This window comes from Leptinotarsa decemlineata, unplaced genomic scaffold, assembly GCF_025532065.1.
Source record: "Leptinotarsa decemlineata unplaced genomic scaffold, Ldec_3_MD MMD2_tig00026336_RagTag_RagTag, whole genome shotgun sequence".
Classification (NCBI taxonomy): domain Eukaryota; kingdom Metazoa; phylum Arthropoda; class Insecta; order Coleoptera; family Chrysomelidae; genus Leptinotarsa; species Leptinotarsa decemlineata.
The window spans coordinates 2,029,430-2,045,111 of record NW_027412692.1 but is presented as its reverse complement, the minus strand read 5'-3'; the positions used below and the strand labels follow the sequence as shown (position 1 = coordinate 2,045,111).

Below are 15,682 nucleotides of genomic sequence, written 5' to 3'. Positions count from 1 at the left end.
AATGACTTTGAGCATATTTCACATTGAAATGATTTCTCCCCTGTGTGAGTTTTTTCATGAGTTTTCAAATGGCTACTTTGACTACATGACTTCGAGCATATTTTACACTGGTAAGGTTTTCCTCCAGTATGACATCTTTCATGAATTTTTAAATAGCTACTGCCGGTAAATGACTTTGAGCATATTTTACATTGAAATGGTTTCTTCTTTGTGTGAGTTTTTTCATGAGTTTTCAAATTTCCACTTTGAGTGAATGACTTTGAACGTTCATTAGTCTTCTTCCTTGCATGTGTCTTCTCATCAACATATAGATTCACTAAGTGAATTTGTAGTTCTTTAGAAATTATTTCATCCTGACTTTCAGAATGAGTGATTCCAAGATCTGCGAAAAGAATAATTGTATTGACTATGATAAAATCAACATCTGTTACAATTCTATGAAAGATAACAATATATTTGGTATTCAATGGTATTCAATGTATATCGAGTGACAACGAAATCATTGTACCCTGCGTCATCTAATCGTTTCTGAAGTGAGAAATTCGAAATTTCAAACAAAGCAAAAATTAAAACCTATTTTGGTTTGACCCAAATGGAACCCCAGTGAAAAAATGCTAAATACAACCCTGAACAGATGTTTAGATTATTTGATGACCAGGTAACCCTTTCATCTCAAAATGGCGGCGTAGTAGCGTTTTTCTCCAAATTCAATATATCGGCACTACGTCATCTATGAAAATATTGTCAAACAACTTGATGTGGTGAACTAGTGTTTCCAGTCCAACTGATGAAACTACCGTGTAGTGAAACGCGTCTTGAATCAAATTAACAGTGTAAAAATTATGTAATTATTTATAACTGGTGCCGTAAAAAATGTTTTTTGTCACCCGGTATTCAACTCGCTCGATGTTGCCTGGAGAACAAATTTAAAAATCAGGAATGATGTACACTTCAGTCATCTTGCCAGAAATATTTGGGGTAGGCACGTGTTAAATATTATTTTCAAAATTGATGATTCAAAGTTTATTAGTGAAAAGTCTATTGATGCGAATTTTCACATATTTTCACCCTATCAAATGACCTGGAAAAGTAGGATATAATATGCCCAGTCGGTGGGTATATTACAGTGTCATCCCCAAAGTTATGCACCATATGGGAAACTTCTTTAGGGTTTTTCGACAAAATGTTATTTTTGATAAAAGTTTGTGCATCCCCTAAAACTGAACATACACCAACAAAATACAGTAAAACATACGTAATATACGAGGAGCCTTCAAATATTTGATTTTGAGTCAGGAGTAAAGTACTCCTATTTTGAAAAATCTCGGAAAATGTTATTTAGACATGTTATTCAACAATAAAAAATACTTTCAGATTTGAAGTCATGGCCATCTAAGTGGAGTTTTATTTTTTTACAAATTTTTTTAATGGGAACGGTAAATTTTCGTTTTGTGGACACCCGGCGATTTTGAAAAAATGTTTTCATGTACTTACGTATTTTGATGCGTAGATTACGAATCCAAAAGAAAAAAGCGGCGCTCTCCCTTATTTACAAAGTTACGGCCCTTCAAAGTTCTGAAAAGGGCAACTTTTCAGCCTTCTTTTTCACAAAATAAACTATTTAAAAACACAAGCATTCATTCACTAAGTCACCTTTATACCTTATTCTTCCTTCTTTGATACTTTTCACTTCAATATTGAACATTTTTCTTATAAAAAACTTAATTTAAAAACGAATGCTTCTCCTGGTGATATTATTCTATTTTTAGGTTATTTACTAGTGACATTTCAGAAAAAAACGGTTGGTATTTGCCGCTGCCTACTATTTCAAATTCGTAAAAAACCAAAAACCACCAAAAACCTATTAATGATCTAAAGAATGAAGGTAAAAAACATTTGAATTACTTTAGGAATATGAACTGCATCAGTCATACCAACCATGCCATTAACCTTAAAAAGTAAAATAAAGAGATATGTAACTAAAAAGCAGCTCCGTACATTTTTTAACATTTTTTTTTTGGAAAAATGTTGATTATTGAAGTGAAAAGTATCAAAAAAGGAGGAATAAGGTGTAAGGTTGACCTAGTGAATGAATGATTGTGTTTTCAAATAGTTTATTTTGTGAAAAAGAAGGCTGAAAAGTTGCCCCTTTCAGAACTTTGAAGGGCCGTAACTTTGTAAATAAGAAAGAGCGCCGCTTTTTTCTTTCGGATTCGTAATCTACGCATCAAAATACGTAAGTACACGCAAACATTTTTTCAAAATCGCCGGGTGTCCACAAAACGAAAATTTACCATAGGCACTACGAAAAGACAAATTTGCTAAAACGATGAATAGACAGCATCCTGTATAAAATGTTTTATTTTAAAAGCCTGCAATATTACAAATTACACAACTATGGTGTTAACCACAGTCAATATTTTGAAGAGTAAAATAATTTTCAGCACCAACACTAACACCGAAAATTACTAAAAATTATACAGTACTGTAAAAAGAACTTGATATTCAAATCACAAAACATCAAAATAAAATAGGTATTTCGGATCAAACTCGTTGATTTTCTGGAGATTTTCTTGTCCAAAATATCTCCAAAATAATCTCCAGAAAATCAACGAGTTTGTTCCAAAATACCTATTTCACTTTGATGTTTTGTGATTTGATATTATAACAAGAAATAAAAAAACAAAATTATTTTACTCTTCAAAAAAATTGACCGTGGTTACCACCATAGTTGTGTAATTTGTAATATTGCAGGCTTTTAAAATAAAACGTCTTGTACAGGATGCTGTCTATTTATCGTTTTAGCAAATTTTTCTTTTCATAGTCCCCATTTAAAAAAAAGAGTAAAAAAAATGAAACATCACTTAGATGGCCATGACTTCAAATCTAGATGTATTTTTCAATACTGAACAACTTTCTCAAATAACATTTCCCGAGATTTTTCAAAATAAGAGTACTTTACTCTTGTCACAAAATCAAGTATTTGAAGGCCCCTCGTATATTACGTGTGTTTTACTGTATTTTGTTATTGCATGTTGTTGAAAAACCCTTAATAAAGAAGTTTTCCATATGGTGCATACTTTGGGGATGACACTGTATATTGAAAGATTTTAGGTGCATGAAATATTTTTCTCTGTGTACTCCTCATATTCTACGCATTTACTTTTATCATAAAATAGATTGGTGCAAAAAATGCACTGTATATACTGGTACTGAACAAAAAAATATACCCAAGCAAATCAGCGGTACTTTTTATCAACTGTTTTATTTTCAGTTCCTTCCTTAGTGATGATGTACACCAAAGAGTATATGTCTGACCTTGAATGCTCAAGAACGTACATACATCTAATTAGATTTAATTTACTGTTAAAAATAACCCTTGCTAGGAAAACACAATAAAAGTTCATAAAATTTTCAAAATTCAAGAATGACAAGAGTCTCACACATAATCGATGTCAGTCAGTTTTAATTGTGTTTTAATTGTATTTTAATTGTATATGGCTTCTAAAATCTATATAAGCATATCTATTTGAACTACTTTTTGCATACTGAATGCGACAAAACCTTAATAGATTGAAGTAATGAGGTACCTGATATAACGCCCAGACTGGGTTTAACATCATGAGTCATATCTTCACCAGAAATACCATTTGGACAGGTACAAACCCCTTCATGGTTAACAAAACTTCCTTTGCATCCCTCACAGTACGAGCTTACTTCTTCCATACCATTTTCAGATTCAACTTGTTCTAGAAAACTTTCATTCATTGATAGATTCACTTCAAATTCATCACATTTTTTTCCTTTGTTGTTGAAAATCTTTGCACTAGGTTCGACTTTTACTCCATTTACTTGGAAAACAACTTCATCGTCATCAGAGTCAATCTCTTCTTTGATGAAATTTTCGCTTCTGTCGGAAGCCATGTCTTGAAATTTCCAGAAAAGAAATTCAGCCAGAATGCCACACTTGTGAGAAGTCTAATGCTAAATTACGTCAAATACTTAAAGTATATCTTTTACCACTCAGATACGAGTCCCAAATCGTTGGTGGCGATCATGGGCGTCGAAAATTTTCTTTTCGAAAGGTGTAGGTAATATAAAAATATAATTCAAGACAATTCAAGTAGGTTTTTGGGTAAAAAATTTTGTGTACTAGATATTTTATTTCAGCCCGACAAAAATATTTTTGGATTGTTGTAATATTAGTGCCCCAATCCATAGAAAAAAATACGGCTCACTGAAAATATTTAATCGGCATTACTGATTATTAATAATCATATAAAAACATGTTTTACTGTTTTTTGGGTATATAATTGCGGGAGGTTATATACCCAAAAACAGTATTTAGTTCACAACAAAAAATCTCATGTTTCAATTAGAAAAAAACTCTCTTTTGCGAAACATTAACGGATTCTTCTTCTGGAAGGATTGAATTGAATGTAAATAAGATAAGTTTCATATTCTCCATATCAAATACTTACTTGAACAAATGTAAAACTGCCTTTTTGTTTCTTTAAAATCAGTTTGCTTTGCTATAAAATGAAATATAATATCTACACAGGATGCAACAACGATAGCCCCTATAATTACTAATATACAGGGTGTTTAATGAATGTATGACAGACCAAACTTAGGTTTTTTTGAATAGAATACCCCAAATATTTTCAGTCGATTGAATGTCTTGGGTGGAGTGGAATGAGGAAATTTTTCAAGCAAATATTCTTGACGATAGTGTATTTTCATTTAGTGTTCATAGGTTTACAAAACGTCGCTTTTTCTATATAGGGATTGTTGATTCTGTCTCCGTATTTTTTCCTCGGCTTTTCAAGTGAACCAAACTCGGTGCATAGTTCGATGTGGTTGTCGTCTTTCGGGATACAAGTTTAAATATATTTCTGATATCCTGACACTGTTTCTATCGTATTTGTAATAAATTTGTATTATATCTCTTTTTTCTTCATTTTTGACCAAAAATTCAATGACTTGTATAACAACAAAGTGTCATTGAGTTCAACAAATCGAAAGTCAAATTTAGAAACATCAATGTCAAAGACTATTATTATAAGAATACATTTTTTCAATATCTCCAATTTCTTGAAAAAGAATGATAACTTATGATACATAATTGAAAAGGTAAAATCTGGTTCTATCCAAAATAGAAAGAATCCAATGTAGCGGTGGCCGGAAGACGAAACGTCGGATAGCAAATCTGAAAACACCGTTATGTAATAGGGAAAAAAGGCAATGTGGAACTGCAATTTATTTTCGAATACTTCGCAAAGTAAAGCCAGAAAAAAAATAAAAACCATTTTCCAAAATTTCTGTTTTTCCGGATATCTCCGGATATACTCGTAATTTCACAACTTTTTCAAAGACATATTGTCAGTCAGGTGAATGCGCAACTTTGCCCCAATTTAACCATCTTCGTATCTCTCATAGTTGGTGGTGAAGATCGAATTTGAAACACCCTGTATAGAGTGATTCTTTAATTGTTTTGAGGAGTTTATATTAACATAACATTATATGAACGTTCATTCAAGACATATGTTTGCTTGTTTTATGTGAAATTGAAATAGATTTCAAGAAACAAAAGAATTGTTCATATACTAACGGCTACCAATGTATATAACGACCTCAGACAGTATAATTGTTGATAATATTTAAATAAATTGTTAATCTCGTAACAAAATGATACAGTTCACCAACTCAGCTATTAATCTATAGCATTGTATTCTATTCACATCTGACTATCCAATCAGCTATTTGCGATGCATCTATCAGACAGAGAATTTTATTGACATCGAGATATTTGCTGTCTGCTTCCTTTTTTCATTTCAAAGCAACGTCTTTTGATAAGCAAAATATACGTTGTGTTGGCATACCTATCTGCAGATATCTGTAGGCAATAGCAACAATCTGTATTATAGCACACATTTTTTTAAACAACGAATAGATGACACGATAATTGCGGAGCTCCACAGCAACGTGCCGTTCAGGCGCTAATACGATTTTTCCTTAGGTTAATGTGTGATGTTTATGCTTCAGCGATTCGCCGATCTGATTTTTCACGGGTACTCGAGGTTATTTTCGCCTAGGGTTTAAACACACCCTCTTTGATTTTGTGATACATCAGAAGCTTCGCTCTTTAGTACTGGGATTTCAGTAGATAATACAATTATCATTCGTTACATCTTTCTCAGTTGCCCGCTTGACATATATCATTAAATCACACATTTAATAGATACCTACAATTAAAGAATGGGGAATGTTCCTCCTGACAAAAATCAAGTAGTTTTTATATTATTTCAACCTTTTTCTTAAAAAATTATTTAAATATTTAAAAAAGAGGAATGAAATAATGCATTCAACATTTAAAGGGATTCGTTTCTATTTCACCATTTGGCAACAACGGTTATAGGTAATAAAGGAGAATTAATCTGTTACCTGTATGAGACATACAAATATGACATATTTCAGAGGCGTGCTGTTCTGTTTACTTATGTTCCGAGTTTCGAGACATTCTGTGACTTATGACGATTTGTGCACCTAACCTATATTCCTCTATATAAATAAATAACAGAACAACTATTGTTTATGTGGCTTGTAGAGGTAGTATTGAATTATCATTTATATATTGCCTTTATTGCTGATTCATTAAGATAATTTTCCTTTTTTAAAGTAGAATATCTAGGTACGTATAAATTATTTCAACTTGATATAGGCGCTGTTGCCAATATGTGAATTAGAAACAAATCCCTTTGAAAATTAAAACCCAACATTTGAAACATCAATTTGAATACTTTTCGAAGTGAATTTGAAAAACTCATGAATTAAACTCAACTTTATTTTGTTCAAACTTGCGTTTGCTGTAATAACCCAATTCAAAGGTAGGGTTAATTTTATAAAGTACGGAGGTATACGGTAGTACAAAACATCATCGACGGTTTCGAGGAAGGTATTTATACATCAATCACACTTGTAGATCTCAGTAAAGCGTTCGATTGTATTTCTCACGATCTTTCAATAAAAAACTTGAACACTATGGCGTCAGAGGTTTTCCTCTTCAACTGATGAAATCATATCTTACAGCAAGAACTCAGTATATCTCCAATAACTATCCGACTTACGTGAAATAAAATATGGTGTGCCCCAAGGGTCTGTCTTAGGACCCCTTTTGTTCATTATTTTTCACTACCTTTTACCGAACACTATTGTCATCTATGCTGATGATGTGACATTGATTAACAGACACTCAGACTTGCGCACTCTTAAATACATTGAAAACAAAAATTGAACTTTTTCGCAAATCACACACTCTCAAATGGTGGCACTGTCAAACTCCTTGGAATAACCTTGAACGATAAATTCAACTGGTCGGCTCATATAGATGAATTCTGCAAAAAATATCCAAATTTCTGCGTCAACTCAAAAAGTTTGCAAACATAGAAACCTTATTGAGTGCCTTTCATGGTCTCATACAATCCCATTTAAATCACGGTATCATTTTATAGGGTAATACTCCAAAATCAAAAATAGTCTTCATTATTTAAAAGCGGGCCATAAGAGTCATAGCTAATGCAGGACATAGGCCCGCTGTTTGCCGAGTATGGAATAATGTCTGTACCTTTCCTATATACATATACCAATCACTACTACATATACATGAAAACAAAAATGCCTACTCAACAAATGCGGAAGTTCCATAACTACAGTACCAGAAATCAAAATCTGCTAAGAGAATCAAGACATCGTCTAAGAAAGTCAGTCAGAAACTCTGTTGATATTAGGATATATAACAAATTACCTGACGAAATTAAAAACCTAAACTATAATCAATACAAAGCAGAAGTCAAGAAAATATGCTCCCACCACTGTTTCTACACAGTTGACGAATTTATGGCCTGCAATATATAAAGTTTTGTCCTATTTTCTGTCACACTTTTGAAACATATTCACAGATCTGCCTCCCAAAATATTTCGCTAATATACACCGCTAATAATTTACCTGTCTGATTGTCTGCTTGGCACTTTTTATCTACACTTATAATAATAATAATAATTTATGCCAGTCAGATCACAATTCAAATGATATTGGAATAGTCAACAAAAGAGAACACAGCACATCTATGTATAAAATGTTGAATAATAGTGAAAATTATAAAGTAATATCCTGATAATTATCATCGGTCATATACCTAAGAGTATAAAATACAAATTTAATTTAATGTTTTATGTCTATCTGATTTTTTGTCTTTGAGTGCATACTGTGTTCTACTATTTTATTCATAAAAATACATACACCTCATCACCTGCTACAAATGTAATTTGTCAATAAACATCTATCTATTTATCTATCTATCTATCTATCTAAATAGTCGTCACCCCTCCTCACTTTTGAACATAACAAAATATTAAGGTTGGACAAAATTTACGTGTAGATGTATCAATTTGGATACTTTTTGATAAGAAAGATAATAGGCTTGCATGATTCGTTGCCGAGAGGGAAAAAAATCCCCCTTCAACGAGAAGAGGGATTTTTTTCAGCTTGTATAATACGTATTATAATTCTCCATCTATTTTCACATCTATATCACAGCTTCAACCTGCTGTCACATTTCTCTAGGCTCTTCACTTTCTTGTTGATATAATCTGCGGTTCCATCTTGTTATAAATCAGAAGAGTCCATCAAAATGTTAAGCGGATCTATATTTTCACAACTCCCGGTATATCTCTTCCTGATCTGAGTGACGTGCACTCCTACTAGTATAGTTCAAGTAAACGATATAGTGCACCCTACCTTCCAGCAGTTCCCCTTTAATAAAATAGTTAGGGAGCTAACTAACTTTGTTATTCAATAATCATTTCTGATTATATAAGAATCACAATAACTATAATGAACCTATACTTAAACTATAATAAACCCTTGCGGGTTGCAGTGAAGGGTCGAACAGATCCACTCACTTGTAAACTAACCTAACCTAACCTAACTACTTACTCTCATATATATACAATCGATCGCTTCAAAAACACTTCACAACTTTCTTCGAAAGTTTTTGATAATTCCTCTTCCATATTCTCCGTATCACTGTCGTCATTTAAATCAATAATGAATTCATTTCCACCATTGATATGGAAGTATCCAATCTCCATATAGTCTTTTTCAACTTAAATTACTTTTTTAATCCTTTTCTGCCAGTCTTCTTCGGTAATATTAGATACTTCTTCTATAACTAGCTCTATCAACTTCTTATCAAATTTTTCATGTTTGCCGTTGTTCTTGTCTATATTAAGTTATTTGTTCTAAGTATTTGTTACGCAATTACACTATTCTTCTGCTTTCCATAGCTTCTTGAGGTTTATTTATTATTTTAAATCTAAATCCTAGTTTTTTTATCTAATTCTGAAGAGTTTTGTCACAGCAGCTCACGTTATGGCTGGAAGTACTCAATTTCTTCCTCATGATTTCAATTGTAGGAATCTCATTGCTTTTGTAACAGTTTTGTATATTTTGTATATAGTTTTTTCTATGATTTTATCAGATGATAATCTGAAGGTTTTGGTAATCCCGCATCAAATCGCGTCTTGCGTTCATAAGGTTTGTTTGTTTACGTACAGTTGAGAAAGAAATTTCGGTCAAAACTGATGTTGCTTGTAATAGTGTTTTTCCTCGAAACCAAACTTGATATGTAGATTCTTATATACATTGAAACATACACTTGTGTTTCAATATTCAAATGCATCCGAATCTCATTCACTGGTATCTCTTTTTCGCATTGTTCACCATCGCTATTGGAATCACTACACAGGAAAAAGACTGCGTTGTTATCACCGTGGACTAATTCATAGCGGCATTATTTCTTTGTATTGGTTTTTTTGGCCCTTGAGTTCATCGATAGCTTTGAGAATTACTATATCAGTTACTTCGACTATACATCACCTTTCCAATCTCATTAGTGATCTTTCCGGATACTCAGTCGAACACAGTCAGTTCTTGACAATAACGAAGCCTGTTCATTCTTAACATGACATATGAAATGTATCTGCTGTTAATTCATTGCAAGCACCTATTCTCATATGAAAATTGAAATATTCAGTTTGGACTACGAATATCTTTTCTGAAAATATGCCCCTTTCAGTTACACACGGTGTACCACAAGGGTCAGTTCTTGGACCACTATTGTTTATCATCTACATCAATGATCTGTTCTTTCATTCATTTCCAAATAATATAGTAATGTTTGCTGATGATGCAACACTCATAAACGCGGAATAAAATACGAAAAACTTGTGAATTATTATTGAACAGGCAGAAAATCAAGCGGAGGTATGGTATAATGCCAATTATTTAAAATTGAATAGAGAAAAAACTCAAAATCTCGTTATTTCAACAAATCCTAACGTTGCGGCAGGTAATGAGGTCACATTGCTTAGAATTTGTTTGGATGATAAACTGAACTGGTCCAGGCACATAGAACAACTCAGTAAAAAAGTATCGAGCTATATTTATCTAATGCGACAACTAAAAAAAGGTTATCAACATTAAGCAGATCAAGCTTATTCCGTGACATTAAAAAAACGTAATTCATGAATGAAGTGTGTGTATTTTCTGTAATGTTATCCAATTTGGTACTGAAGAGACTTAGGGCAAGTGTCTGAAGGCGAAACATCGGTGTATACCAGTGAGGATGGCAGTGTTCTATGAAAGTGCAATTTCTTATCATTCATTTAAAGTAGAACTCATGTGAATGATATCTGATTTTTATTCCACAACGAATGTTTGAAATTCAAACTGAGTAGAGAAAAGTATCTTCTGTATTATTCAGTGTTCATATAGAAGTATTTGTTTCGAAAGAATTTTTTCTTTCGTATAATTCAATGTTTATATGAAAGTAGCTGTTTCAGGAGGACTTTCTTTCAGTTTGTGTCTGAAAGTTACTTCTTTGCATGATCTACACATCCATGTACATAGTTACTTCCTTCCTTTCTTTGGAAGACTCCCTCATCCTTCTTTTTTTGTATCAAGATGGAGTAGTAGAAAGCCAAAAACTTTCTTTTCCATAAAACATTGTTTTTATTCCGTCAATGAATTTCTCAAAGCTCCTTGGAACAACAACTCCATTTGATATTGAGGTTCAGTGTGATTTTTAACAAGTTTACAGAATGGGGAATTTGTTTGAAGGTGGTTGACAATAACAATTTTGTTATTTTCGGTTAATCTTTTTATTTTTTCAGGGATTTCAAATCAATTTATATTATATTAGACAATGGAAGTCCGAACTGTTGGAATACACAATGGAGAATATTCCTCAATTTGGGTTATAACAGCAAATGCAAGTTTGCACAAAATAAAGTTGAGTTTAACTCATGAGTTTTTCAAATTCACTTCGAAATGTATTCAAATTGATGTTTCAAATATTGGATTTTAATTTTTAAAGGGAGTTGTTTCTAATTCTCATATTGGCAACAGCGCCTGTATCAAGTTGGAATAATTTATACGTACCTAGATATTCTACTTTAAAACAGGAAAATCATCTTTATAAATCAACAATTAAGGCAAAATATAAATTATAGTTCAATACCACCTCTACAAGCCACATAAACAACAGTTGTTTTGTTATTTATTTATATAGAGGAAGATAGGTTAGGTGTACAAAATGTCATATGTCACAGAATGTCTCGGAACTGGGAACATAAGTAAACAGAACAGCACGCCTCTGAAATATGTCATCTTTGTTTGTCTCATACAGGTAACAGATTCATTGTCCTTTATCACATATAACCGTTGTTGCCAAATGGTGAAATAGAAACGAATCCCTTTAAATGTTGAATGCATTATTTCATTCCTCTTTTTTAAGTATTTAAATAATTTTTTAAAGAAAAAGTTTGAAATGATAAGTTTAAAATGCGTTGTTTTAGAGATATTTTGAAATTTGAACTCTAAAATTAATGGAAAGAAATATCCTGTTACCTTCAAATGTTTGTTGAGATAGCTACTTTGATTTTCACTTAACAAAAAATATTTTTTTCGGAAGGTCCCAAACTACTCGACTGTACAAGATCAGTTATTCGTTGATAATTCTGGGTCAAAAACTACTAGTATACCATTGTTTCCACTTAGATTTGATTCGCAAAATTATTGTGTTACTCGTCTTCACTTTCGAATCGAATCGAACATAATCTGGGATGAAATTTACATCAAAAATAAAAATGAACACTTGATACGCAGGTATAATTATTCACGTTCTATTAATAGATTGATAGATATCTTCTGCACGAACCATTGAACCGCAAAAAGAAAAGAACAAATCGAATTAAATTCGAATTATGGGTTGTTTGTGAAAAAGTTGGTGTTCCACATTTCTCGGTTATTCTGCTTTGAGACGCTGATTTAACGTCTGAAGATTTTCGGAGAATTTAGAACAGACAATTCAAGATTCTAATGAATTCCTCTGGATGGAAAAACATATCACTTGAATTTTCTGGATTGTTGTTATTGTATAATTACAAAATAGTAGGCATTAAATTCCCAGAAATGAATTATGTTTTGCATTAGTCTGCTTCTTGCAGTGGCGTACGGAAATTATACTGAACAGATGTCCCCCCCTTTTATTTTTTGAAGGGGTCAACTCAAACAATTTAAATTTGGGATAATGAAATAAATGCATGAATACTTTATTTTGAAGTAAAATTGGCAGATGAAACTTTAGATATGGCGACTGGGCGCCATCTGGAAAAAACAAATTGAATGAAAAGGGGAGTCTTGTGACACATCATTTTGAAGCTTCCTGACGAATACTTCACAACCCTAGAATATGAAGTCAATATCTTCACCTACTACAAAATGGCGGAACATTCGATAATTTCCTGAACACAAACACATAAATATCGATATTTCTGGAAATATTCCATATGGCGATTTCAACAACCCTATAAGGTTTGTTAAGTAATTTTTTGTTTATAGAAACGACAAAAAATGTCAGTACGACAATGAAGATCATTGTTCAGTTAAAATATTCTAATTTAGTTTTCGGTTTTACTAGTAGAAAGGTACCACGTCAACTCTCTCTAAAATGGTCAATTCTCATTCATTGAAAAAAAAAATTGAAGCGATTTTTATTTACGATGCGACGCGAAACTTTCAAGAGACCGAAAGGATTTTCAATGAACATTTTCCGAATCGTCCTATCTGTAGAAAATATTTGAGGGAACTTGTATCCAAATTTACAACTACCGGTAGTGTACATAACAAAAAGTCCCCAGGTCATCCGTCCATTCCAGAAGAACAGCAAGTGCAAATAATTGGTGAGATAGTAGTAAATCGTGAACAGTCTACTTATTCCGTCGTGAATGTTTGTGAGGTGTCTCCTTCTGCTGTGTGGAGACTTTTGAAGAGGAATAGGCATCATCCATACAAAATGAAAATGGTACATCAATTAACTGAAAATGACCCTGAACGAAGAACAGAATTCTGCGAAATCATGACGGAAACCATTGCAAGGCATCCTACCTATCTCCACAATATTTGTTTTAGTGACGAATGTACATTTTTTATAAACGACAATGTTCACAGACAAAATTGCAATCCTAATGAATTGGATATTGTATTTCAACAAGATGGAGCACCACCACATTACTTAAGACAAGTAAGAAACAATTTGGATACTACTTTTCACGATCGTTGGATTGGCCGTCGAGGTCCTACAGAATGGCCAGCCCGCTCGCCAGATTTGACACCTTTGGACTGTTTTATGGGGCTATTTGGAACAAAAGGTGTACGAAACTGAACCTGCTTCAATATTGGATATACGGCAGAGAATAATAAATATTTGTAGAGATATTGACGTTACTGGATTCGAAAATGTTCGGCGTGAAATATCGGATAACATGTTCATGTGTCAAGAAGTTCATGGCAACCATTTCGAGCATCTTCTGAACTGACCTCAAGCTTATTACGTCATATTATGTAGTTAAAGGTCAAGGTATTCAGACAATTATTGAAAGTTCCGTCATTTTGTAGTAGCTGAAGATATTGACATTATATTATATAGGGTTGTGAAGCATTTGTTAGGAGCTTCAAAAGGATGTATAAAAAGATCCCCCTTTCAATTTAATTTTTTTTCTCAGATGGCTCCCAGTCGCCGTCTTGAAAGTTTCATCTGTCAATTTCACTTCAAAATAAAGTATTCATGCTTTGTTTGAAGGTGATTGACAATGTTTCATGATGAATTTCACTAGTTCGGACTTCCATTGTCTACTATATGAAACGATTTGAAATCCCTGAAACAACTAAAAGAATTGAAAATGAATAGCTGAAAATAACAATTATATTAACCAAAATAAATCTGAAATGAAATAATAGTGAAATAAAATACAAGTAAAAATAGAACAATTGAATAAATAAAAATAAAGAAATGAAAAAAGAAAATAAAAATAAAAAGTGGAGGTGGAGGGATTTCAAATCATTTTATATAGTAGCCAATGGAAGTCCGAACTAGTGAAATTCAAAGTATTCATGCATTAATTTTATTATTCCAAATTTCAATTTTTTGAGTTGACCCGTTTAAAAAATAAAAGGATGGGGGTATTAAAGAAATGGACTGTAGTCACAACCATAATCACAACCATAATCTGAGAATTTAGTGCCTACTAGGAATCACACGTGTTAGGAATCACACGTTGAAAGGGAAGACCTCGTTAGTCCTTAGCTCGCACAAGTTTCTCAACTTCTGTGAGTTGTCGTTCGTATGGGGGCGACAGCTGATTAACGGAAAAACAGATTTTGAACAGACATACAGACAGACTAATATGAAATTGTACTATAGGTGAATAAATGATGAATGGTTAGGTTGAGGATTTCAGGTAGAACAATAATCAACCAGGTTTCTAAACATGACGAATTGACGAGTGGGTAGTATTCAGTAACCTCGTAATGAAAAATCAATAAGTGAATTGATGAACAGATGAAGAATGTGACATAAAGAAAATTTGAAAATTTTTCTCCGCTATCGATACATTCAACTCGTTTCCCTTACTGATGAAAATTGACTACAGAAAACGATAATTGGAATAAAATAACCGCATGAGCTCCACCAATTGCCCAAGAAAAACTCAGCCGACTTTCTAAACTATTATTGGAGCTCTCCCCTCAGCAATCGGCAGCTCTCAGGGATTTTGCAGGGGTGCTACTTTCTACAGCAGGTATTCAAAGAAGCAGTGCAACGGTGGAAGATCTGGTAATATTGCAGGCCACCCCACCCCACCCGTAAACTAGGTTTGAACCATAAAGTAAATAATGAGCAGTAAACCTCTCCTCTTGACTCGTTATAGTTTTTGACTTCACATCCTCACTTGTTGGGGGCCACTGTAGTTTTGGAACTGCAGGTGAATCAACACCTTGGAAAATGTTTGTCCATGAACTGTCTCAACTGAACATCGAAATATGGTTTACACTACCCTGCTGAAATATTTTTCAGTTTTCTATAAAGCTACTGTTTCAATTGCGCCCTGTAGCTGAGGGCGTAAAAATACCCCACCAGGTGATGCGTCGCGGAACCTTCGAGATACTGGCGCCCCTCTTCGTAGAAAACCTTGTCACGATAATGCGCGGCTCTGCCATGATGGACCTTCTTTCTCTAGTTACTCTTGGAACACAAAGAAGAAGGACATCGACTCAGTGACAGCA

The 15,682-nt window shown here is 33.1% G+C and overlaps 1 protein-coding gene across 5 annotated transcripts in view; it reads right to left on the bottom strand.

Moving 5' to 3' along the window:
* Window positions 1-15,682, bottom strand: part of DAAM (disheveled-associated activator of morphogenesis-like protein) — a 256,447-nt gene that overhangs the window by 82,339 nt on the left and 158,426 nt on the right. Inside the window, exon 1 of one of the 5 annotated variants that reach the window (XM_074183214.1) lies at window positions 3,591-3,744. The exons of the other annotated variants lie outside the window; for them this stretch is intronic. Coding sequence (XP_074039315.1) covers window positions 3,591-3,623 — 33 coding nt within the window. The 5' untranslated portion in view covers window positions 3,624-3,744. Of the gene's footprint in view, window positions 1-3,590; window positions 3,745-15,682 lie in introns of those variants that run through there. 5 annotated transcript variants of the gene reach the window in all.